Here is a 25287-nt window from a genome sequence, read left to right as displayed (position 1 = left end):
AAAAAAAAAAAATATTTGGCAATTTCCCTTGCCAATATCAACAGCCAATTAGATCTAGCTACAGCCTCCACAAGAAGAGATGTGCAGCCGCCAAGACCATGAGCTTCTGAGCACACTGGCCCAGCACACAGCAAGTACCTTGTTCTGGGCTTTGTGCTCATCACCTACCTCACCGCTCTGGACACAGCCTCATTCTGCTGCAACTGCTCCAGCAGAAATCCAATCTTCCTGCTGCCCTACATGACTCTTCTCTGCACTAACCAGGCTGCGACGATGGCATGCTGCAGCTGCACACCGAGGAAACGGACACTTCTCTGCTTTCTCACCCTCTCCAAGTATCTTAGAATAAAACGTCTCCAAACTCAGAGACTTTAGGTTCTAGTGCTCACAGACAATTATGCATGTGTATCTTCCATGCATAATTATCAGTCAAAAAGTTTGATTAGGCCCAATTTCTCATAATTCATTTTATAAAAACAATATATTCTATTTTAAAATAAAAATATTGAATATGTATATTGTTTTATGTATATCTACTAAATATATACATATATACTATATATACATGTACAAAATACATATATGTTCTCTAAGATTACGCATATGCCTCCACCATGGCATTACTCCATTCACAACTCATCCCACAGTCTGAAAGCCAACAGTCTAGAGAGAAAAGCTACGACTATGGACAGCCCTCCCTTTTATATGGAAGTCTGACATAAAATCTCACTTATGGAGTTCTTTGTCTCTTTCACTTTGCACCATGTACACTTGAAACTGCTCCAGGGCCACTGAAAGGCCCAGGTGAGTAAGGCACTCGCCATGAAGCATGAAGTCCTAAGGCCCACACGGTAAGAGGCGAGAGCCAACTCCTAAAAGCTGTCCTCTGACCTCCCGACACACACACACACACACACACACACACACACACACACCTACCTATTAAGTAAATAAGTGAATAAATGGAATCATTTTTTACCTGCCTGAATAAAAAAAAAAAATATTTCTGGAGGTTAGAGAGATGGCTCAGTAGTTAAGAGCTCTGACTGCTCTTTTGGGGGACCTGATTTAATTCCTAGCACCCACACCCACATAGGGGCTAACAACCATCTGTAGCCTCCATTTCAGAAGAGCCACCACTCTCTTCTGCTCTTTATTGGCCCCAGGTACACATGGGGTACACACACACACACACACACATGCAGGCAAAACACCCACACATATGAAACAAATAATCAGATAAATACCACTGAACAGATAACACATCTGTAACCCTAGCCCCTGGGAGGCTAAGGCCCAAAGGATCACCAAGATGAGGACAACCTTGGCTACACAGCAAGTTTCAAGCTGTTCAGGTATATATGGCAAACCTCTCTCAAACAACAGTAAGAATAAAATAAACAAAAATGATTTTCTAATGCTATATTATAATTAACATGCAAAAATTATACCAGGAGCCAAGGCAGGCACTTTATAGACATTGTTGAATCACCTGCATAATCACACAGTCCATTAGGATTGCTATCTTCATGTCAATATACCTGACAGCCCAGGAACAAAAATACTTTGCCAGAGGTCATCAGCGACTGTGACACAGAAACAGATGCAAGCATGGAGCTGCCTCCCTCAAGCACGATGGTTTTCTACTGTGACTTCTACAGCTAACACTGAAAGCAGACATGGCATACAGAGCAATGAGAATATCATTCTTTGAAGCCTAACTGGAGATTAGGAGAGGCTGCACTTGAGCTGGAAACTGCAGACCATGTGGCAGGTTGCCGACAGCTGAAGAACATTTGGGTGCTGCAACAACAAAGGCTGGGCTCATGGTGGTAGTTTCTGCTTTAGTGGTTTCCCACAGGCTGTATGTACCGATAATAAAGACCAATCATTTAACATTAGTCAGAGGAGATCCTCAAAGCCTCAAAAAGAGAACAAAAGAAGGTTTTGCTGAAAACAAACACTAAACAAGACTTGATGTTCCAAAGATGGAGAAGCAAAAGCCAAAACTGTCTTTGATTCTCAAGTAATACACAGAAAGACCAGACATATAGATCATACAGAAAGTGACCATACAGAATATACGAACAAACAGAATGACTGTTTAAGTGAAGATTATAATGGCGGTAATATACTAATCCAAAGAAAATTATAATGTGGTAGTATGTTTACTAAATGACTATAAAGTGACCTTTAGAAATGTTAACGCCTTCAAAAAGCTATCTTGAGGCCAGGCATGGTGGCGCACGCCTTTAATCCCAGTCCTGGGGAGGCAGAGGCAGATGAATCTCTGAGTCAGGAATACAGAGAAACCCTGTCTCGAAAAATTAAAAACAAACAAACAAAAAATATCTTGAATAATCTCCCAACCTTGAAATTCCTGAACAACAAAAGCAACAGCTGTAAACAAATGGCCCTCCATTGCTTTGAGTAGTTTCAGCAACTGACCCAGGACTGAGCGGGTGAGGACTGCACAGAGGCCCCACTTCCCACTCTGACCTTTACTGCTCCTGACAGAACTTACTTTTATTTTATTTTTTACTTATTCACTTGACATCCTGCTCACTGCTCGCCTCCTGGTCCCTACCCCTCCTCCCCTTCTCCTCTGAGCAGGTGAGGCCCTGGTATCCCCACCCTGGCACCTCGTCTCCCACTGAGCCCAGACAAGGCGGCCCAGCTAGAGGAAGAACACATCCCACTACAGACAAAGCTTTGGGGACAGCACCCTTGGGCTGCAGAACTTGTTTTTAAAGTGCCATTGTTATTGTTAGTTTAGTTTGCAGAATGTATCTGTCTACACTTAGAAGGACTGCATTACTAAACCCTAGTAAATAAAGCACAAATTCCTAGTTTTATTCATTTTTCTGAAAAATACAAGAACATGCTTAATTTTAATAACTCACTCACTAAATGGAACACTAATAAGCTGTTATTTACAACAGACTACATTTAAAAAGTAGAAAAAAGAGCTTTCGATTAAAACCTGAACCTTTTACCTGTTCTGTTCTGTTTTTTCTTAAAACTCTTCACTGTCTAAACCTGAGAACGAGGATGGTTCCCTCGGAAGTTTAAGGCTAGGCAGCCATCGTGTGGCTCACCGTGGTATTGCTGAAGCCCTGACCAGTCACTTCAGCTTGCATAAATGAAGCACTAAATCAGCTTCACATTTTAAAAAGTCATATGCAACTGTCAGTACGAGGACTTACAGTTTAAAAAGAAATAACTCTGGAACATGACTGCTGTGTATCAATTTCTTTCAGGTTGAAACCTTGCCTCCTGGAGGGCGGCTCAGGAGACTGCAGGTAAGCCAAGCTCTGCAGAGCTGAGACTGATTAATGAGGCCCTCCCTAGGCTGAGGAGACAGTAAACTGACTGGGAGAGGCAGCTGAATGATGATGAATCTAGACGCTTGGAGAAGATTCTCCAACCTGCGGGCAGAGCCACCTGCAGGGCATGCAGACAGCGTGTTCACCCGCCCAGGGTGACACTCCTGTGAAGCCATTGCCTTTGAGCCAACACTTGCTCCGTAGGCAACTCTCTCAGAAACTTCTGCAAGGAACCACAATAAACTCCTTGGTTTACCTAACTGGATATTGTTGCTTAGTAATTGTTACTTGGTTGGTTGTTGGTTTATAGGAAACCAGAAACAACCAAATGAGAAACAATCCTACACATTTCCTGCTAGGCTTCTTCCACCATTCGCAAAACCCTCAAGTAACTGCACTGAACACAAAGCATTCAAACTAGGCTATCTCATACAATTACCAAGCCTACTTTGTTTTAAACATCTACGAAAATAACAAAAAATTAAAATTAACAGAGAAAAACATTAAATAACTATACTGCACTTACATTATGACTATTTCCCATGGTCTCCAGCTTGTATACTACTAGCTGTCCCAAGACTTCAGAATATCCTGCCCTAAAAAATCTAAGAAAAGAGGTTATGTGAGATATAACATATACCCCCCCCCGTCTCTGTCTCTGTCTCTGTCTCTCTGTCAGTCTGCCCTGCCTTCCTGCCTACCTCTCTGGGTCTCTCTCACACACACAACAGAACATACACCACACACACACACACACACACACACACACACACACATTCACTCACTCAGTCTCCAACATTTTGGGCCTGGAGGGGGGGGCTATGGAACATGTACCCTGGAGTGGGAAACCTGGAGGAAAACCTCTGTCTACCTTCTCACCACTTTTCATGTCTCTACTTGAAATCTATGAAATTATGGTCAAACACATGGTACATAAAAACTTCAAAATAATGCCACAGATGGAGTGAGAGGGGAAAAGTGTTAGTATTCTGCCTGGACTCCACCCCCACAGTTACCTGGCAACAACCAGGTAGGCCTGACCTACTATAAAAGGGGCTGCTGCCCCCTCCTCTTACTCTCTTGCCTCTCTTCTCTTGCCCTCTTGCTCCCCCTCTCTCTGCATTCCCTTCCTCTCTCTAAGTGGCCATGGCCAGCCTCTACTTATCTACTCTCTCCTTCTCTCTGCCTTTCTCTGCCTCCACTACTCTAACTTCCCTCCCCGTGCCATAAGTAAATTCTATTCTATACTATACCATCATGTGGCTGGTCCCTCAAGGGGAAAGAATGCCTTGGCATGGGCCCACCGAGGCACCCGTTCCCCCATACCTCACCAACACGCCTATAGAACGTATCTTAATATTTCTTTATCTTTTTATAATCACAACAGAAAGGCCCTCAGGGAAAATATCATAATTACTAATGAAATAATTTTACTTTTTGCAATTCTATATTCTCCCAAAATAATCAGTGATAATAGCAATGTCTAAGACTTCAGTTGCAAAATCCAAATGACGTATTTTTTTGAAGGCTAAGACATCTTGAAATGAGATTAAATTCATAGCAGACTACAGACCGGCTCAAAAATCTACAACCTTTCCATTCTCTTTCTAATCTGAAATTACCAAATCATGAAAATAGTGTTATCTTAGTCCTTTCAGGAGATGAAATGTAGCCTCCTCCCATCTACCTCTAAAGAGAGTTACTGATCTGTCTGGAAAGGCTCCAGAACACTGTGAAGCGTCTGAGGCCTAGTGACTTAGCTTCCAAAGGAGCTGGGGAAGACACTTAGGGGAGGCTTTTTCAAAATAAATCACACACAACAAATGGAGAAAATTCCTACAAAGACGATGGTACCCTCTTCCCCTTGCTCCTCACTACTTGGGAAATCGTCCCCAGTCCTCGGACATCTTTGTCTCTCTCTGAGATAGGAGCATCACAGACGGACTGGGTCTCGGGAGAATTAGTCACAACAGAGCTCCAGGCCATCTTTGATCCTATCGCAAACATCAGTCTGGCTCGAGGACGTTCAGGATAAATCCAGACAATAAAGCTAGGTCCATGTGCTTGATTCTTTCACTGAATTCTTTTGGAGAGCTGAGTAACAACCAACCCAGCAGAGGTAATTAATTAGCACTTGTGCACTTTTAGATTTCAGAGAAAAACATGCCATTCTGAATATGACAAAGTCACCATGTGTAGTACACTCCATTGAACATTTCAAGTTCAGTATCATTTAATACTTCAATGGCATAATGGAATAATACTTCAACAATATAGATATTAACCTCTAGAAAGATGAAGTAACTTGCCAAGAATCACTAAATTTCATAACTACAGACACAGGGTCTGGATGAGGCAATGGCTGGAGTAGTGTCTTCCTGGTCTGTTACTGGTCCCATCATACTCTCCACACCGGATCTGACTCATGGCTTCCCCGCCTCTTAAGACATAAGACTGTAAACGTCCTTTTGAATGCTGGCTGAAATACTGTAAAGTTGCTTCCCACATCTGCTGTGTTTGAGAGCTAATGATGTAATCTAGCTTGCTCTCTCCCCTCTCAGATTCTCCCTTACCAATCTTTCTTCCTTTCTTAATATAAAAGGTAACTAAAGCGTATTATTCCATACTAAAATCCAGCAACTATGTTTCATGTCAGAAGCTGCTAGTGAAAGAAAAATATAATCAATAACAGAACATAAAAAGAATAATCTAGCAATTTCTATTCATTTTCTATATAAATTAACATCATATTTAAGTATGCTTTACAGAATAATTTACATAGCAAAGTAAATGGCTAATGTTTAATTAAAATACCATATTTACTAATATAGCCCTATAGCTTATTTACAGATTAAGATAAAGCTTATTTTAAATTAGAACTCTAACATATGTAATTTAGTGGTAGAGTATATCCTTATAACAAACAGATACTATTAACATGATGAAATGCTAGGTAGTAAATCTTTGTAATAAAGGCACAAATAAAGTACAGTGAGTGGCATTAATCTTCAATGCGCACTAGAAGTTTATCTCTTGAGTATTTAGCCTAAATACAGCTGCATTTAAATGTAGTATGTAGAGTTCTAATGGCCAACAAAATGAGTACAATCTATGTATCAGCTTTTAAATTTTCTATTAAACCTGTTTTCAAAACCTTTTCATTCCTGCTGTGAGTGGAATTGTATCTGGTCTCAGCAGCAGCTAGTCAAAGGGAAAATATAATCAATGAGGAAGAACAGAAAAAGAAATACCTAGAAATTCCTATTTCATATAAAAGGGAGTCTTTAATCTATTCATTCTATGTATAAATTAGCATCACATTTAAGCATGTTTTAAGTGATATTCCACATAATATTCACAGAATATTCCACATTATAAAGTTTTGTTTATTGTTATCAACTGCCTTCAAAAGAAACTTTTAAAAAATACTGCACACAACTTTAGAAGCAAAACTGTGCTCAGAAAGTGATCAAGACAAAGAAGGTCTCCATCTGCTGGTGAGCTCAAGGCAGCAGCAAGGGAAGCTCTGAGTCGACGGACACAGAGACAACAGGCAGACAGTAAACACTGCTACAGTGAGCTCTCATTATCGTAACCCAACTAGACAGAGATGGCATGGACTCCACTGTAATTACTGTCCACCACAGCTATCCACAGCGGCCACCCAACCTGCAGTTATAATGTGGGGCTGTTCCTAAGGATGCGCCCACCCAAGGCCAGCATCTCCTAATAAGGATTAAAATGCAAATTATCAGGTTCATCTTCATGCTACAGACTGGAAACTCAAGCAGGGGTAAGGATAGTTCAGAGACCAAGTCAAATCTAGCAGAAAACTATATCTGAGAACAAATATTTCTGTAACAAAAAGTAAAAAAAAGGAGACAAATTGGAGAGAACTTTGTAAAAACACACTAGTAATCAGAAAACAATAGTTAAAGTTAACAATAAGGAAAAGATCCATGATAAATGGGGAAAGAATCCGTGGCAGTGTCAAGTGTGGCGGCAACAAGTGCACAAAGACTGAGGAAAGCGACGCCTGCTCTCCACTCCCTCTGGGGAATGTAAAGAAGGCACTGGAGACCACATCACAGCCAAGAAACTCGACTAACACATCGATATGGGACCAACAGCACAGCTTAAATTCTTTACTAAAGTATTATACATTTATTTTCAAATTAAAAAATAACTAAACAGAAATGTGCAGGAAATTTCATCCCAAACTGATTATTTTTAAAAGGTATTCCTGCATTTAAAACTGAGGCCCCTGAGAAAATCCTAAGAACACCTGTCTGTGAAGCACGCAATGACAACAGACCCAAACATGCACCTTTGCCAAACTAGTAACCTCTCAGCCATATGCTTTTATAGTCATAAAGTACTGAGAAAACTTAGCAACAGTTTACAAAGGAACCTACAACACAAACAGAAAAGAGGACTTGTCGGGCACTTTTAATAATGCGACAAGAGTCACATGCCAAGCTAATACACCATATTCATAATTTCCGAATGGAGTTTTTAGCATTTAAAATTCACCAAAATTTTACTTTTAATAACGTTCAACAAGTGAAGGGAAAGAGCACCCTAAGTCTGAGACCGCCCAGCCTGTCTGTCAGTCAGCGTGCACATCCCAACGTGTGCTGGCTGCCAGCAGAGCGAGAGGCGGCCTCCTCTTTACCTTTTCTACCTTTCCACCGTTGATGTCACTGGGAAGGAACTTCTTGCCAATTGTTCTCAAATCTGTCTAAAATAAATATTTTATTATTAAAATAGAATTATAGAAAATTAAAACTAAATTCAGGCTTATGATCAAAAGGTTTGTGGAACAAAAACTAAGCAAACATCTTTAACTAGTAATAAACACATAGTCACTATTTCAAATCATTTAGTGGCATCTGCGCATTGCTCCAGTAAACAAACAGTAAGAGGCAGAAGCATCGGATTTCTGTTACTCTTCTCCCTTAGGCACTCTTCTGCATTAAAATCCCCAACAAATTACATCACTATGCCTTACTGAAAGCTAATGCCATAGCCAAATATCAAATGATAGCTCTGGACTACAATAAACAAGTACATGTTTTAATAACCAAATCCCATATAGTCTTAACATCCAGAGCCATGAAAACCAATTACTGTGCCAGTCCAACACTCGTAGTGCAGCAAGCAAAGGTAGCGACAGGGAAGGGAGCCGCTTGACAGTGGAGTGGCAGCGCCTGCACTAAGGCTCTCTCCCCGCTTGCTATGTAAACTACAGCGAGAGCAAAGAGGGCACGGCAGTCTGTAATTCAGCAAACCATCACACATGAAAACTAAAGCGCAGAGGCTGCTCACAGAGGGGACAGGAGCACCCTGACCTGTGACAAGTCCATACACAAAGTGGGGCTCTTCAGGACTATGGGAGGGGCTGTCTTCAAAATGAAAACCTAAGAGTACGGTCATTCTATGGAATATGGATCTCAGGAGAGATAACAGACTGACTTTTATACTTACTAAACACTGATAGTGCACAACGAATTAAGACTGCACTTAATTTTTTCTGAATAATTCAAATATTTGAACCTAAACTACATGCAAGATTTTAATGCTATTTCTTAATATTTATATTTTCCTACTTTACAAATGAAAACAATAAGACTTGCCTTTTTCAACACAAAAGTCTGAGCATAAGGAAAACATCTAAAGATGAGAATGAGAGGGTGGAGCAGTGGCTCAGTTGTTAAGAGCGCGTGCTGCTCTTGCAGCGGACTTGGCTTCAGTTACCAGCACCCATATGGCGGCTCACAAGCACCTGAGGGGCAGCAACCTTAACTGACTTCCACCAGGTACACATTTACACAGGCAAGCAAATGACCAGTACACATAAGAAAAAAGAAATAATGTTTTAAAATAAATTAAGGCTACAGCTAATCTAACGCAAACCAAATGGAAAACTGTTTTAAAGAATTGCCAGTTCTTACTATTATGAAGTTACTCAAAATATGGATTCTACAACTAATGAACTTTTTCCTTTTCATTGTATTGTATATGATATTTACAACTAGCTAATATTAGGTCATTAAATTCAACAAATATCGCTATAACTTAAAAGGGACAAATATTAAAGATTTCCTCTATGTCATTTACTTATCATAAAACATAGTTTATGATGAATTTTTCATTGATATAGCTTTAAATTTAAAAAATGTCTAATTAAAGTTAATAAACTTAACCTACATTGAGAGCAATCAGGATGATGTCATTTATACTGACTTTCCCAGGAGAGCTTGTACAAGCTTCAATGCCTTCATCTGAAAGATACCTGTTAAAATAAAATAAACAGCTTAATATTATCTAAATTTAATATTAAGCAAAATTTTATAATATCCAGTTTTATTTTCTATTTAATACTAAGAGCAAAACATCCTAGTCTATATACTATTCTGATAAGAATAGTATAAATACATACATATTTTTCTATACCCCAATGGGATAATATATAAAAATAAAATTACCTATATGATTTGTGAGAAAAGCCACTGAATTCCAAGTCTGTCTGTGATGTGCTATCTTAATTTCAGTAGAAATGCCACATTATATAAGTTTCATCCGCTTACCAAATTTCCAAAATGGTTTTAAAAAAAAAGAAATGAACAAAAGATTCCTTGGAATTGTCGTCCCCAGGGAAGAACACACTAATTGATCATCCAATACCAAATAGTCCTTGAAAACATACATTCAAATAACATTATACAGACTGAACAGTTTACTTATGCATTTAAGAATATATATGTATATACACATACGTATGTAACAATAATTAATGAAAATAAAGACCATTTATTTGCAAGAGAGCAAGGAGGGGCGTATGGTAAGGATTACAGGAAGGAGAGAAGGGAATGATACCATTATACTTCAATCTCAAAAAGAAAAACAAAAAAAAAAAAGAAAATATGCATTGTTCTTAAATGGCTCCTGAGTTAGCAAGAAAGCTCAGTTAGACAATGCACTTAGAGACAGTCCTGGTAACTCTAGTGTGATCCCTGTCACCCACGAGGTTTAAGAAGACAGCCAACTCCCACAAGTTGTCCTCTGGCCACCATGTTTGTACCATGGTACAAGAGTGCCCCCACAAAAAAATAATAAAATTATTAGTGTCACTTAACTACCATTCCCAAGCATTTTATTCAACTTCAAAAACAGCCATTTAAAATCAGCAGTTAACTCTAATTAGATGGAGAATTACAGAGCGGCAGAGCTGAAGGTCACTACCAATACCTTCACCTCAGGCTCAGAGACAGACATACCCAAACCCTGCAAACATCTGAACCCACCGACAGAAAGCCAGTAAAAGACAGGCTATTGTTTCAACCTCATTTGCGACATCCAGATAGTGGGGCTCAGGAACACCCAGGATAACCAGGATGGTCAAAACAAAGCCAACTGACCCTGATCTATTCTCTGAAGCTGGGACAATCCATAGGCACCCCCTGGCCAGCAGACCTGCACACTACACAGGCCCTACTACCAGGCAGCCGCTACGGAGCTTCAGCATGGGGGTCGGGAAGGCAGTTACTGTCTGATCTCATTTCCAGCCCTCGTGCTTTTATTAAGCCAAACAAAGCAGGCTTCAGCTCATATGGGCACATGCACTCTGAGCTACGTAGGAGCTTGTTGAGGCTATCCACAGAGCAGCGCCTGCTCACTCATGAGCTGTTTGGAGATGCGGTGTGACACTGTGGCTATTTCTCTGATAGTGAACAGTCACAGCTAACCTTTTCAGATGAAAGTAGAAGGGATCTTTTATGCCACTTCGTACAGCACAGCAAAGGAAAGAACACAATCAGACCCACAACTAAGGTCCTTACCAGCGGCTGTCAGCTGAAGGGGTTAATCACTTATGCTCCTGCTTTGCCAAGAGTTCACTAATCATATAGATATAGATATATAGATAAACATATATATTGAATAGGTATATATGTGTGTTTATGTACATATACATGTGTATCTCCACTCACTGAGATAATCAATGTCCACTTAAGTGTGAACTGGCACTCGAACTTCTAAAATTAACAGGATAGAGTCTATAGCACGTAGGCTTTAAAATGTCAATAAGAAAAAAAGAGTGGCCGGGCGTGGTGGCGCACGCCTTTAATCCCAGCACTTGGGAGGCAGAGGCAGGCGGATTTCTGAGTTCGAGGCCAGCCTGGTCTACAAAGTGAGTTCCAGGACAGCCAGGGCTACACAGAGAAACCCTGTCTCAACCACCCCCCCCCCCCAAAAAAAAGAGTGAAACCACCCTCTGAATTAACAGGGGGCTCTATCAACCTAGACACAGGAGCCATGTGACAATGAAGCACTAGCTTTGTCTCTGAATTAAATGTCATTGTGGGACTTTTACTGCGGCTTTGTTTTGGTTTCTTGAGGGATGGGAAAAGAGGGTTGGCAGGGGTGTCTCTGAACTATATTGATTATTTGCTGCCACACTGAGTCACTAGCTCCTATAAGATATGTAGACATCAGATTGGAAATTTAATATTTGATTCCTGATGGAACATGAAGATAAAGTAACTAAATTCCAATAACTCAAGCTACTGTGGGTACAGCAGAGATATGAAATGTAAAAAAAATCACTTATGTTCACACTAGAACCACTCAATACATTGAGACTGCAGAGAACAAGAGTTTCCACCTGCCCTCCACTGCAGACAGCACAGCCCTGGCAGTATGCCGCCCTCCACTGCACAGACAGCACAGCCCTGGCAGTCTGCCGCCCTCCACTACAGACAGCGCAGCCCTGGCAGTCAGCCGCCCTCCACTGCAGACAGCACAGCCCTGGCAGTCTGCCGCCCTCCACTGCAGACAGCACAGCCCTGGCAGTCAGCCACCCTCCACTGCAGACAGCACAGCCCTGGCAGTCTGCCGCCCTCCACTGCAGACAGCACAGCCCTGGCAGTCTGCCGCCCTCCACTACAGACAGCGCAGCCCTGGCAGTCAGCCGCCCTCCACTGCAGACAGCGCAGCCCTGGCAGTCTGCCGCCCTCCACTGCAGACAGCACAGCCCTGGCAGTCTGCCGCCCTCTACTGCACAGACAGCGCAGCCCTGGCAGTCTGCCGCCCTCCACCTCAGACAGTGCAGCCCTGGCAGTCTGCTGCCCTCCACTGCAGACAGTGCAGCCCTGGCAGTCTGCTGCCCTCCACTGCACAGACAGCACAGCACTAGCAGTCTGCCGCCCTCCACTGCACAGACAGCACAGTCCTGGCAGTCTGCTGCCCTCCACTGCACAGACAGCGCAGCCCTGGCAATCTGCTGCCCTCCACTGCACAGACAGCACAGCCCTGGCAATCTGCTGCCCTCCACTGCACAGACAGCACAGCCCTGGCAGTCTGCCGCCCTCCACTGCAGACAGTGCAGCCCTGGCAGTCTGCTGCCCTCCACTGCACAGACAGCACAGCCCTGGCAGTCTGCTGCCCTCCACTGCACAGACAGCACAGCCCTGGCAGTCTGCTGCCCTCCACTGCACACAGCGCAGCCCTGGCAGTCTGCCGCCCTCCACTGCAGACAGCGCAGCCCTGGCAGTCTGCTGCCCTCCAATGCACAGACAGCACAGCACTAGCAGTATGCTGCCCTCCACTGCACAGACAGCGCAGCTCTGGCAGTCTGCTGCCCTCCACTGCACAGACAGCGCAGCCCTGACAGTCTGCTGCCCTCCACTGCACAGACAGCACAGCCCTGGCAATCTGCTGCCCTCCACTAAAGACAGCGCAGACCTGGCAGTCTGCCGCCCTCCACTGCACAGACAGCACAGCTTGGCAATATCGTCTCCAATAAACCTTTGTTCTCCTCAAGGAACAGTCTACATTACAGGCTTTACTGTGCCTTGCTTAAAAACATCTTAAATATTCAAACAATATAGAAATAAAAACAAAACAAACATATAAAAAGGCAGGCCCATAAGAATAACAGATTATTCAACCAAAACTTTTAAAACCAGAAGGGCATTGAAGGATTCCCTATTGCCAAACTATATTACTGTTATCAGCAAAATTATGTGACATAACTGAAGAGAAAATACTTTGCATGATAAAAATTGACTAAAGGGTTTTATGACCACTTAGCAAGCTTTACAGAAGATTCTCTGTGGTGATTTGAATTAAGAATGACCCCCACAGGTCCATATATATTTGAATGCTTAGTCACCGGGGAGTAGCTCTACTTTAGAAGGATGAGGAGGTATGGCCTTATTGGAGGAAGTATGTCACTGGGGGCTTAGAAAACACAAGCCAGGCAGGCCCAACATCACTCTCTCCTCTTGATGAACGCAGAACAGAATGTAGAACTCTCAGCTCCTTCTCCAGCAGTGTCTCTCTGTGGAATGTCAGGTTTCCTATCATGATGATAATGGACTAAACCTCTGAATCCTCTGAAGCAAGCCCCAATTAAATGCTTTCTTTCATAAGAGTTGCCATGGTCATGGTGTCTCTTCACAGCAACGGCACAGTGATCAAGAATCGTTTGGCAAATCCACCCATAAGTACACAAGAAAGAACAAGTCACACCAGAACAATTGAGCTGTGTAGATGTCCAGTACCTGATGACCATGCAATGGAATTGTAGTACTTATACAAAATGGAACTTCATTCACCTCTAAAGAAAGTGAAATGACAAGGAAAAATGGATGGAACAGGAATTACTATACAAAGTGAGATAACCCAAAAACACTTGCTCTGTCTTATACATGGATCTTCAAGATTTTCAATTTGTGTGCTAAATTTAGACTGTCCATAGAGGTCTGAAAAGTAGAATGGTCCATGATAGTGGGAAGGGTGCAAGGACTTAAGGTGGCTGAGAAAAGCAGAACACATGACAAAAGTAGACAGGGAAGTCTGGGTTAGAGGGTCAAGTGCAGGCGGGGAGGTGAGAGGCAGGCAGGAGGGCAGATACATTAGCAGGCGCTCTCTCTCTCTCTCTCTCTCTCTCTCTCTCTCTCACACACACACACACACACACACACACACACACACACGGAAGAGGGATGAGTGTGTGTAAATGAATGAAATGTACATAAAAGTGAATGAAAAAAGTTAACAACAACAAAAGGATGAACACAGGTATCCTGAATGGATGAGAATTTTTCTTCCCAAAGGAAGCAATGGTTATAAAATAAAAATCTCAGAGCAAGGGAGGCCCCAGCGACCTCACAACAACACAGTTGTTGCTTTTAGTTGCCTATTATACCTAGATAAGAGCTTTTCCTAAAGACATAATACACTTCAGTTGCAGGACACAGAAATCAAGCTGGAAATTTAACTTTCTCTATGGTTTACATATAGATGGCCCAAAGTTTGTTTATGCATGTATGCATGTATATATATATATATATATATATATAGAGAGAGAGAGAGAGAGAGAGAGAGAGAGATATTAAAGTCCCTCTGAGTATAAGTCCTTGGTGGTGGTCTTAATTTAGTAAACTTCTCTCAATACAACATATATTTCATTTAATAATAAACTATCTTTAGAACTGTTTTTCTCAGTGTTTACATTTTATGATTTATGTACAAATCAAAGATATTTTTGCTGCTATATTAATCTGTTATAGTAATTTTCCTGCCTACACATACATTCACAATACATTAAACATTAGTGTCTTTTACACCAATTTTTGAGGGTGTTATAAACATAGACACTGTCTTTGAAGAGCTGACATAACAGGGATAATTATGAAGACTGCACTACTGGAAACCACCACAAGATGGCAACATCGATTCACTAGTAAAATACTGCACTGCTGCTGGAAAGCAAGGCCTCAAATAAATGTACTAAAGCAGGCTAGGACATTTCATTGTTGTCGCTGTTGTTGGTGCCAAGAAATAAAGAGAAAATAAAATGGACTGTTGGAATTTTGGAATTTTTGTTTGATATAAAAATCATTCAAGTTTAGAAGAAACTCCTTTAGTAGGCATTCAAAGGTACAACTGATAAAACAAAAAACAGTGCATGAAAAGATACATTTGTTTACTTTGTTTCTACACTTACCCTTTGAAATGCAGAAATTTATAATAGAGTGTGAGTGGGTGACTGTGTGTGTGTGAGTGTGTTGCATAAGTGCATGTGGGGTTCCAAGGTTGGCACGGGCACCGTCCTCAAACCCCACCTAGCAGACATGTACTGCACTGAGCCTGGAGACAGCTGCTCTGGTGTTAGCATATCTGAATGCCAGGGTCACATCTGCACTGCTTATGTCTGTCTGGGGAAGCCCAGCTCTGGTACTCATATCTGTACAGTGAGCACCTAATTCTGTTCTGATTTGTAATAGCTACAAAGATGCTTTATTTCTTTGGGGGGGGGGGATATTTTCTTTATTGACACTTCAAATGTTATCCCTTTTCCAGTCCTCCCCACCGGTCCCAGAAACCCCCTATCCCCTCCCCCCCTCCCCCTGCTTCTATGAGGGTGCTCCCCCACTCACCCACTCACTCCCACCTCCCTGCCCTGGCATTCTCATACAATGGGGCATCCAGCCTTCATAAGACCAAGGACCTCTCCTCCCATTAATGTCCAACAAGGCCATCCTCTCCTACATATACAACTGAAGTCATGGGTGCCTCCCAATGACTCTTTGGTTGGTGGTTTAGTCCCTGGGAGCTCTGGGGGTCTGGTTGTTTGACACTGTTGTTCTCCTTATGGAGCTACAAACTCCTTCAGTTCCTTCAATCCTTTCTCTAGCTCCTCCATTGTGGATCCCGTGCTCAGTCCAATGGTTGGCTGTGAGCATCCACCTCTGTATTTGTCAGGCTCTTGCAGAGCCTCTGAGAGACCACTAGCTATATCAGGCTCCTGTCAGCAAGCACTTCTTGGCATCCACAATAATGTCTGGGTTTGGTGATTGTATATGGGATGGAGCCCCTGGTGGGGCAGTCTCTAGATGGTCATTCCTTCTGTCTCAGTTCCAGACTTTTTCTCCGTATTTCCTCCCATGTTCCCCTTCTAAGAAGGACCAAAGTATCCAAACTTTGGTCTTCCTTCTTCTTGAGCTTCATTCGGTCTGTGAATTGTATTTGGAGTATTCAATACAATCCCCATCGAATTCCAACTCAATTCTTCATAGAGTTAGAAAGAGCAATTTGCAAATTCATTTGGAGTAACAAAAACCCCAGGATAGCGAAAACTATTCTCAACAATAAAAGAAATTTGGGGAAATCACCGTCCCTGACCTCAAGCTGCATTAAGGAGCAATGATGATAAAAACTGTATGGAGGGCTGGTGAGATGGCTCAGTGGGTAAGAGCACCCGACTGCTCTTCCAAAGATCCTGAGTTCAAATCCCAACAACCATATGGTGGCTCATAACCATCCTTAACCATCTGTAACAAGATCTGATGCCCTCTTCAGGAGTGTCTGAAGACAGCTACAGAGTAATTACATATAATAAATAAATAAAGCTTTAAAAAAAAAAAAACTGTATGGAATTGGGACAAAGACAGGCAGGTAGAACAAAGGGAATAGAATTGAAGACCTAAAAATGAACCCACACATATATGGTCACTTGATCTTTGACAAAGGAGCTTGAACCATCAAGTAGAAAAAAGACAGCATTTTCAACAAACGGTGCTGGTTCAACTGGCAGTCAACATGTAGAAAAATGCAAGTTGATCCATTCTTATCTCCCTATACAAAGCTCAAGTCCAAGTGGATCAAGGACTTCCACATAAAACCAGAGACACTGAAACTAGTAGAAGAGAAATTGGGGAAAAGCCTCAAAAACATGGGTACAGGGGAAATTTTCCTGAACAGAACACCAGTAACTTATGCTCTAAGATCAAAAATAGACAAATGGGACTTCATAAAATTGCAAAGCTTCTGTAAGGCAAAGGACACTGTCACTAGGACAAAACGGCAACAGACTGGGAAAGGATCTTTACCAACCCTACATCCAATAGAGGGCTAATATCCAATATATACAAAGAACTCAAGAAGTTAAGACTCCAGAGAACCAAATAAGCCTATTAAAAACTGGGGTACAGACCTAAACAAATAATTCTCAACTGAGGAATACTGAGTGGCTGAGAAGCACCTAAAAAAATGTTCAGGATCCTTAGTCATCAGTGAAATGCAAATCAAAACAGCCCTGAGATTCTATCTCACACCAGTCAGAATGACTAAGATCAAAAACTCAGGTGACAGCAGATACTGGCAGATACTGGAGCACTCCCCCATTGCTGGTGGGATTGAAAGCTGGTACAACCACTCTGGAAATCAGTTTGGTGGTTCCTCAGAAAATTGGACAGAGTACTTCCTGAGGACCCTGCTTTACCACTCCTGGGCATATAGCCAAAAGATGTTCCAACATGTAATAAGGACACATGCTCCACTATGGTCATAGCAGCCTTATTTATAATAGCCAGAAGCTGGAAAGAACCCAGATGTCCCTCAGCAGAGAAATAGATACAGAAAATGTGGTACATTTACACAATGGAGTACTACTCAGTTATTAAAAACAATGAATTCATGAAATTCCTAGGCAAATGGATAGAACTAGAAAATATCATCCTGAGTGAGGTGACCCAGTGACAGAAGAACACACATGGCATGCACTCACTGATAAGTGGACACTAACAACGATGCTTTCAATATTGTTTCAATAACTTTCTTTCTGATGCCAAAATAAAAATGACATTTGAAGACTAACTATAAAAGGTAGGTAACAATACATCATAAAATTGTTTCCCTACTTAAAATATTAAAATGTTTTCCATACCAAACCAACCCATGAATATTCTAAGCCTGGGAGGTCTAATTAGAACAGCTGAACAAATAATAATTTTAAAACATTTCCTGTAAGATTTCATATTTGGTGTATCACAAAAACCGCAGTAGTCAAGGTAACCTAACAATGTTCTTCAGTTTGTAAACTTTCATAAAATTCAAAGTGTATTCTGGTATTATTTCTTTCCTAGAGGTTATATTTTATGACCTAATTCAGTATTTTCATCCTTTAATTTAGAGGCAGAGTGTAGCTATTTTCAATAAGCCGTGTTTTAACATAAGAAATGGTTGGCTAGTTCTAGCTCCCTTCTTGACACAAATGTGATATGGCTCCAACACCACACATTAAGTCCAAGGCTTAGCCGGAGCTTCCTACCCTGTACTGTAGAGTGACTTCTGTCTTCCAGCACCCATGACTGCAGAGGCCCTGCCCTGGGCCTCAGGAAAGCAAGCCTGCCCGCCTGGAATTAAGCACGAGGGAATCACAGGGCCCTTTGCATTTCTGTAAGGAGCGTGACAAGTCACCTGGCTGCACTTTAGTGAAGCAGGGCTGTCTGCACTCTACACTTTAACAAGCAGGATCTCGGTCAGTTTCATCTTCTCATGCCTCAGTTTATCTCCTACAAAAAGCAGAAATATTAGAAATACTGATCCATAAAGTTGTTCTAATAATAAATGAAAGATGAAATACTCAGTACGTTGCTGGAAGAAAACAGGCTAATCAAATACTAATTCTGTTTTGTACTGGGAATTGTGGTTTCTTTGTTTTTGGTTTTGGTTTGGTTTGTTGTTTTTTCGAGACAGGGTTTCTCTGTGTAGCCCTGGCTGTCCTGGAACTCACTCTGTAGACCAGGCTGGCCTCGAACTCAGAAATTCACCTGCCTCTGCCTCCCGAGTGCTGGGATTAGAGGCGTGCGCCACCACGCCCGGCCTGAGAATTGTCATTTCTTAGGAGTCCGGTTTTGTGAGTATGTTTTTGTTTTAAACCCATGCAAGGGATATGAGGCTGCTTCACAGCAGGTGATTATGATGTGCCTCATGCTCTAGGGGGGCTCGGTTTTGTCAGGTGCAGACAGTTTCTCTAAGTGTGTGACATTTGGAATTCTGGGACCTTTTGAGAGGGCATAGATGGCAGAGCCCTGAGAGGGACCTGGGCATTCTGAGGAGGCTGCTGATCCTGCTGTGGTTTGTCAAGTGGTCATGGGCAGAGACAGGAAGAAACTGGATATCCTGACGATTGGGCTTACCTGAAGGAACTCTACAGAAAGTTACCTCCCCTCTTACCTTTTCTCTCTCATACCTAGGATTAGGGGGGTTGGAAGGTGTGGCATGAACATGCTTGGCCCATGGGAAGTGCACTATTAGGAGGTGTGGCCTTGTTGGAGGAAGTACGTCACTGTGTAGGCGGGCTTTGAGGTCTCCTGGTGCTCAAGCTCAGCCCAGTGCAGAAAAGAACCTCCTCTTAGCTGTATTCCAGAAACAGTCTCCTGGCTTCTCTCAGATCAAGATGGAGAACTCTCCACTCCTCCAACACCATGTTAGCCTGCTATGTTTCCTGTCATGATGATAACGGGCTCTGAAACTGTAAGCCAGCACCAATTAAATATTTTCTTTTATAAGAGTTTCCTTGGTCATGGTTTCACTTCACAACAAAACAAAAACAAAAACAAAAACAAAAACAAAAAAAAACTAAGACAGAAGGGATTGGGGATTGAGGTTGAAGGGTAGTAGATATAAAATCCCAGTAAAGTTGCACAAAGAAAGCAGGACCACAATCTTCCAAGTCCAATACCACTATTTATTTTGAAAAATATTTTCAAATTTGACACATAAGAATTATTTCTAATGAGGAAAAAAAAATGCCAAACGGTGAAGGGAATTTCTTCAAAGGTTACAACTAAAAACTAAAGTGTACACCTTTCTTCGTACATGTCTGAGCGACATGTTGCTTAGATTCTTCTCATATTCAGGCCACTGTGAACTAAAGAAATGTCAGCTACATGGAAGTCATTAGGTATTTGTGTAACTCTTTCAACGTGTTTATTATTTCCCTATTTATATGTACAGTGCTTTTGCCTCCACATATGTCTGTGCAAACCATGTGTGGAATGTCTGGAAATGCCAGAAGAAGGTGTCATCCCCTAGAACTGGCATACAGTTTTGAGCTACCATGTGGGAGCTCAAAACCCAATCCCAGTTTTCTGGAAGAACAGCGAGTCCTCCTTACCAACGCATTCTTCAGTGTCTCTTTCAACTTTTTATATATGGAGGGTGCGTGTGGGTTGTATCTTTGTTGGGTTGACTTTTGGTTTTTTTACTCCCATAATCTGACTTCCAACTCACTATGTACACCAATGGCCTCAAACTCACAACCAGCCTGGTTCAGCTCTCAAGCTAATAACTAGAAAACCACTTAGTCTGTTAAAAACAACTGTTTCTGCCCTAATTTCCTATATAAAGTACATGAATCATAATCCTGCTCAGTCTATCATTTATGGCAGTAATTATGACAAGATATAGATAGTTAGCACTGTTTAAAATTTTATAGTAAAGGAAAACTGGGTACTGCACAGTCTACATTTACAATTCATTTTAGAGTCATACTATTCACCAAACATTTTAGAACTGAAAATCTGCTACGCAAATTATTATGGGCAATTCTATGGCCAGGTGTGGTGGCACACCTTTAATCCCAACACTTGGGAGGCAGAGGCAGGTGAATTTCTGAGTTCGAGAATGAGAGAGGTCTACAGAGTGAGTTCCAGGACAGCCAGAGCTACACAGAGAAACCCTGTCTCGAAAAAAAAAAAAAAAATTATTCTGGGCAATTCTAAACATCTATTTAAATTTACCATAATCTATCTAATAACATAGCAATTCCCCATAGAAGACTTATGTAAAAAAAAAAAAGTACAATATTAAATTTAAAAAGGGAACTCACTTAAGTACAATATGTGAAATACATGTGTAACTATTTTCAAATTTAATTTCTTTAAAATGTACCTTAATATAAAATGTTCATGTTGACTAAATTTCTAAAGTCAAATGCTACGAATAATTTAATGTTTCAATTTGTATTTTAAAATAGAATTTGACAATCTCTATTTATCTTTTTGTAGAAAAAGTATGAAGAGTGGTCCACAAAAATAGACAACCATGTTCTATCTACTCTTTGGAAAATGTTACTTAATTTACTTGAAAACAAAAAAGGTTTCACTGATGGTAGCAAGAACCGTGAAACCAGCAGGGCCTGGTGGCACACACGGTCAATCCACACTACCACCACACTACCACCACACTACCGCCACACTACCGCCGTGGGTCTCTATGCACTGGAGGCTAGCCCTACTCACCGGGTGAAACCCTGTCTCAAAAAGATACCAGGAAGAGGAGAAAAGAAATCCACCCCAGATTGTCCAGGGGTTCTCTCTAGCTCTAAGTAAGGGAAAGACAGAGATGCAGAGGGCGCTCGGACCCAGGAACCAGACACAGAGGAGCAAACAGCCAATCACACAGCACCACAGCACGTGCCCAGAGCTGGGAGGCCTCGCCACCCACCGCGCCCGCCCCCTTCCCGTCATCTCTGACTCAAGTGCAGCTCTGGAGACCCTTCATTTCAGACATGTGGCCACCAGAACTGGTAGGAAATTACTGTTGCAATAGATAGTCACAAACCAGTGGAGTGAGTACATGATTTAGTATGTCCATATAAATCTAACTGTGGGGAAAGTACTGATTCAATTACATTTTAAGAATCAAGATCATCCCTTAGGATTTATTAGGACTATCTTCTACTCAGTGTAAAATGCCTTATTGCTTCAAGTGTTCAATAAACTTGGCTGGTAGGTGTAGGCCTATAAATATTTTAATTTTTATTTTACTGGAATGTACAATTGAGAGACTTTAAAGTTTAAAAGTCTTTGGATTTCAAAAGAAATTGGCTATTTTAAAGGACCTGAAATTTTAATGTATTTGAATTTGTAAAGACTGTCGGATTTTAAAAGCTATTTAAGTTTTTAACATGAGATCTTGGGGATAAATAAGAAAGGAAAGGTTGCAGCTTAACTGTGATGTGCTTATGTGTCAAGCTGATGAAGGGTCAGTTGTACTAGCTGGTTTTGTGTGTCAACTCAGCACAAGTCATCAGAGGAAGGAGCTTCTGTTGATGTAAGGCCTCCATGAGATCCAGCTGTAGAGCACTTTCTCAGTATAAGAAGGCAGGCTGAGCAAGCCAGGTGAAGCCAGCCAGTAAGCAGACCCCCCTCCATGGCTTCTGCATCCGCTCCTGCCTACAGGTTCCTGCTGTGCTGGAGTTCCTGTCCTGACTTCTTCAGTGATGAATACCAGTGTGAGCTAAATAAACCCATTCCTCCCCAACTTACATTTCAGGCATGGTTTTTGTCACACAAATAGAAACCCTAATGAAGATAGATAATACAGGAGGCAAATAGCTGAGGCTAAAGGGGCAGGGAGGAGAAGGAACAGGGCCATGGCAGGTATGTTTACCAAGTATACTGTAAAAAAGCAAATGTATAAATAAAATTTTAAAATAAAATAAAGCCGGGCGTGGTGGTGCATGCCTTTAATCCCAGCACTCGGGAGGCAGAGGCAGGTGGATTTCTGAGTTCAAGGCCGGCCTGGTCTACAAAGTGAGTTCCAGGACAGCCAGGGCTATACAGAGAAACTTGTCTCAAAAAAAAAACAAAACAAAACAAAACAAAACAAAACAAAAAAAAACAATAAATAAATAAATAAAAATAAAATAAAATGAATCCCTAGAAATTTTTAAGAGTGGGAGAAGAGTGGTGATGGAAAACAAAGATGTATTTCAGGAAGCTGAATGGAGGAGAGGGAAATACAGAACCTTTAAAATCTTCATTCTTACAATAGTTCATTTTGTTAGCAAATTTTACTTCAATGTATTATATTTTTATTATTATTATATTTTAAGTGGGAATAGTCAGCTAACTTCAAAATTAAAAATTATCTCCTTCAGGAGTTTTAGCTATAAACAGTTTCTGGGGCTGCAAACTACTTGGACTTGTTAGACAATGTTATTACTGTAAAAACATCATAAAATGCAATTGTAGAGACCTGGTTTATATACCCTACTACACAACTAGGCTATTCAGTATGTGGTTATATTTAGTGTGTATATAAAATCGTGTGTGTGTGTGTGTGTGTGTGTGTGTGTAAAAGGCACTGAAAAGCCTATTGCTATAGGCTGAATTTCAAAATGTTTATTTTTGTTCTAGTGCAATCCATATGACATGTCTCTATATTAAAAAGTCCTAGGGCACATTAGGAACAAGACAAAAGATTAAATTAAGCAATGAAAAAGTAGTGTAAATGGTAGACAAGATAAATATGAGATATAGGAGGATGACTCTTCAACACAATAACTGTTTTACAATAATAGGATATCATAAAATAATGAATAGTGAATACACAAAAATAAAACCATTTATCATTACCCAATTACCAATTATTTAGCAATATATATAATTGTATGGACCACAAACTTATAACTTAATAACACAGGAGGTTTGATGACAACAGACAAATGTACTGCAAGGCAGCATGACTTTCACAATAGCCTTGATATCATAAATCAACAGAAACTTTTCACAAGGAAACCATCAATTATATAGTCTGCCATTGTCCAAACTCTAAATGAGATATGACCAGAAGCATGTATGAGAACTTGAATAATCCAGAATTCTACACTCACACAACAATTCCAAGAAGGAGCCGGGAAGTGGTGGCACACGCCTTTAATCCCAGCACTTGGGAAGCAGAGGCAGAGAGGCAGGCAGATTTCTGAGTTTGAGGCCTGCCTGGTCTACAAAGTGAGTTCCTACACAGAGAAACCCTGTCTCGAAAAAAAAAAAACAAAACAAAACAAAACAAAACAAAAAAAACAATTCCAAGAAGGGAAGAGGCAGGTTATAGAGAGGTGATCAGCAGAGTAGAGTAACAGCACCTCCCCAGGCAATTACTAGTGGTATTTCAAGAACCCAGTGAAAGGCAAGTTCCCCGTACAATGAAGGGAAAGAGAGGAGGGGTATTTTAGGCTCCTATCTGGATTTTCAGAACACACAGAAAATTCTACAAGCAGCAAAAACTACTCAATAGGAAAAAAGGCTAGGAATCGCATGACATTGTCCTGCCTTGGGTCCAAGACAGAGCTCCTGTACAGACTCAGAGTCACACCCCTCTTGACATCTCATAATGGAAGGGGTCAGAAGGGTACAGCAGGAGGCAGGAGGAAACTGCAAGGAAATGTTAAATCCTACAACTATAAACATTCATGACAGATACAAAAACAATCAAACAGGGCCAGGCGTGGTGGCGCACACCTTTAATCCCAGTGGATTTCTGAGTTTGAGGCCAGCCTGGTCTACAAAGTTGAGTTCCAGGACAGCCTGGGCTATATAGAGAAACCCTGTCTCGAAAAAACAAAAAACAAAAAACAAAACAAAACAAAACAAAAAAAACTAAAATATAAAAATACTATGCTAAATCACAAATGAAAATATGAAGAACTACAGATAACTAAGAAGATGCTAATTTATATATGACTTGCTAGCTAGAACACAGTAATTTCCATCAGAAAAATAAGAGCGCTAGCTACAAGACCACATGGACCCCTTCTCATCAAAAGGACTTTTGCTCTGGGGCAATAAGCTAGGTTTACTATTCAAGTAAGAGCAGCCATATCAATATTCTACTTTAAATATAAAAAATTGTATAATATAAGGAAATTTCAAGAACAATTAAATACTAGTAGAAGATGACTTACCAGTCACTAATTTTTAAAGATGATGTTTTGCCACTATAAGAGAGAAAGCTCTAAAAAAAAAAAAAAAAAAAAAAAAAAAAAAAAACACGAAATAGTTGGAAGAGAAATAAGGATTTCTACAAGGCAGCAAGAGCTATTATTCTCAATGAAACAACTGAAACAAGTGACAAATGGGACAAAAGTCATGGAATTTTGAACACACCAGGAAGCTAAGAGCACAAGGAAATAGCTCTTCTATTCTTGCCAAAGGAAGAGGAATCCACCACAAAGCAAGGAAACGGCAGACAGACTTAAGACTCTTATCATAGTCTTGTGTAGCTTGACTTAACATTTCACAATCTCGACAACCAAATTAGCAACTACCTGCCGACTCTCACGCGTGATGTACATCATGGCTACTCTGTCATACAGAGAGAT

The 25287-nt window shown here is 41.1% G+C and overlaps 1 protein-coding gene across 1 annotated transcript in view; it reads right to left on the bottom strand.

Annotated features, from left to right (window-relative positions):
* Positions 1–25287, bottom strand: part of Tdrd3 (tudor domain containing 3) — a 136451-nt gene that overhangs the window by 86889 nt on the left and 24275 nt on the right. Inside the window, exons 2-3 of the mRNA XM_021202958.2 lie at positions 9537–9621; positions 8002–8067 (exon numbers count right to left, since the gene is read on the bottom strand). Of these exons, the coding sequence (XP_021058617.1) occupies positions 8002–8067; positions 9537–9621 (151 nt within the window). The remainder of the gene's footprint in view (positions 1–8001; positions 8068–9536; positions 9622–25287) is intronic.

Source organism: Mus pahari, chromosome 8 (assembly GCF_900095145.1).
Source record: "Mus pahari chromosome 8, PAHARI_EIJ_v1.1, whole genome shotgun sequence".
Classification (NCBI taxonomy): domain Eukaryota; kingdom Metazoa; phylum Chordata; class Mammalia; order Rodentia; family Muridae; genus Mus; species Mus pahari.
Note: the sequence above shows the minus strand (reverse complement) of the source record. Positions and strands in the feature narration are given on the sequence as shown.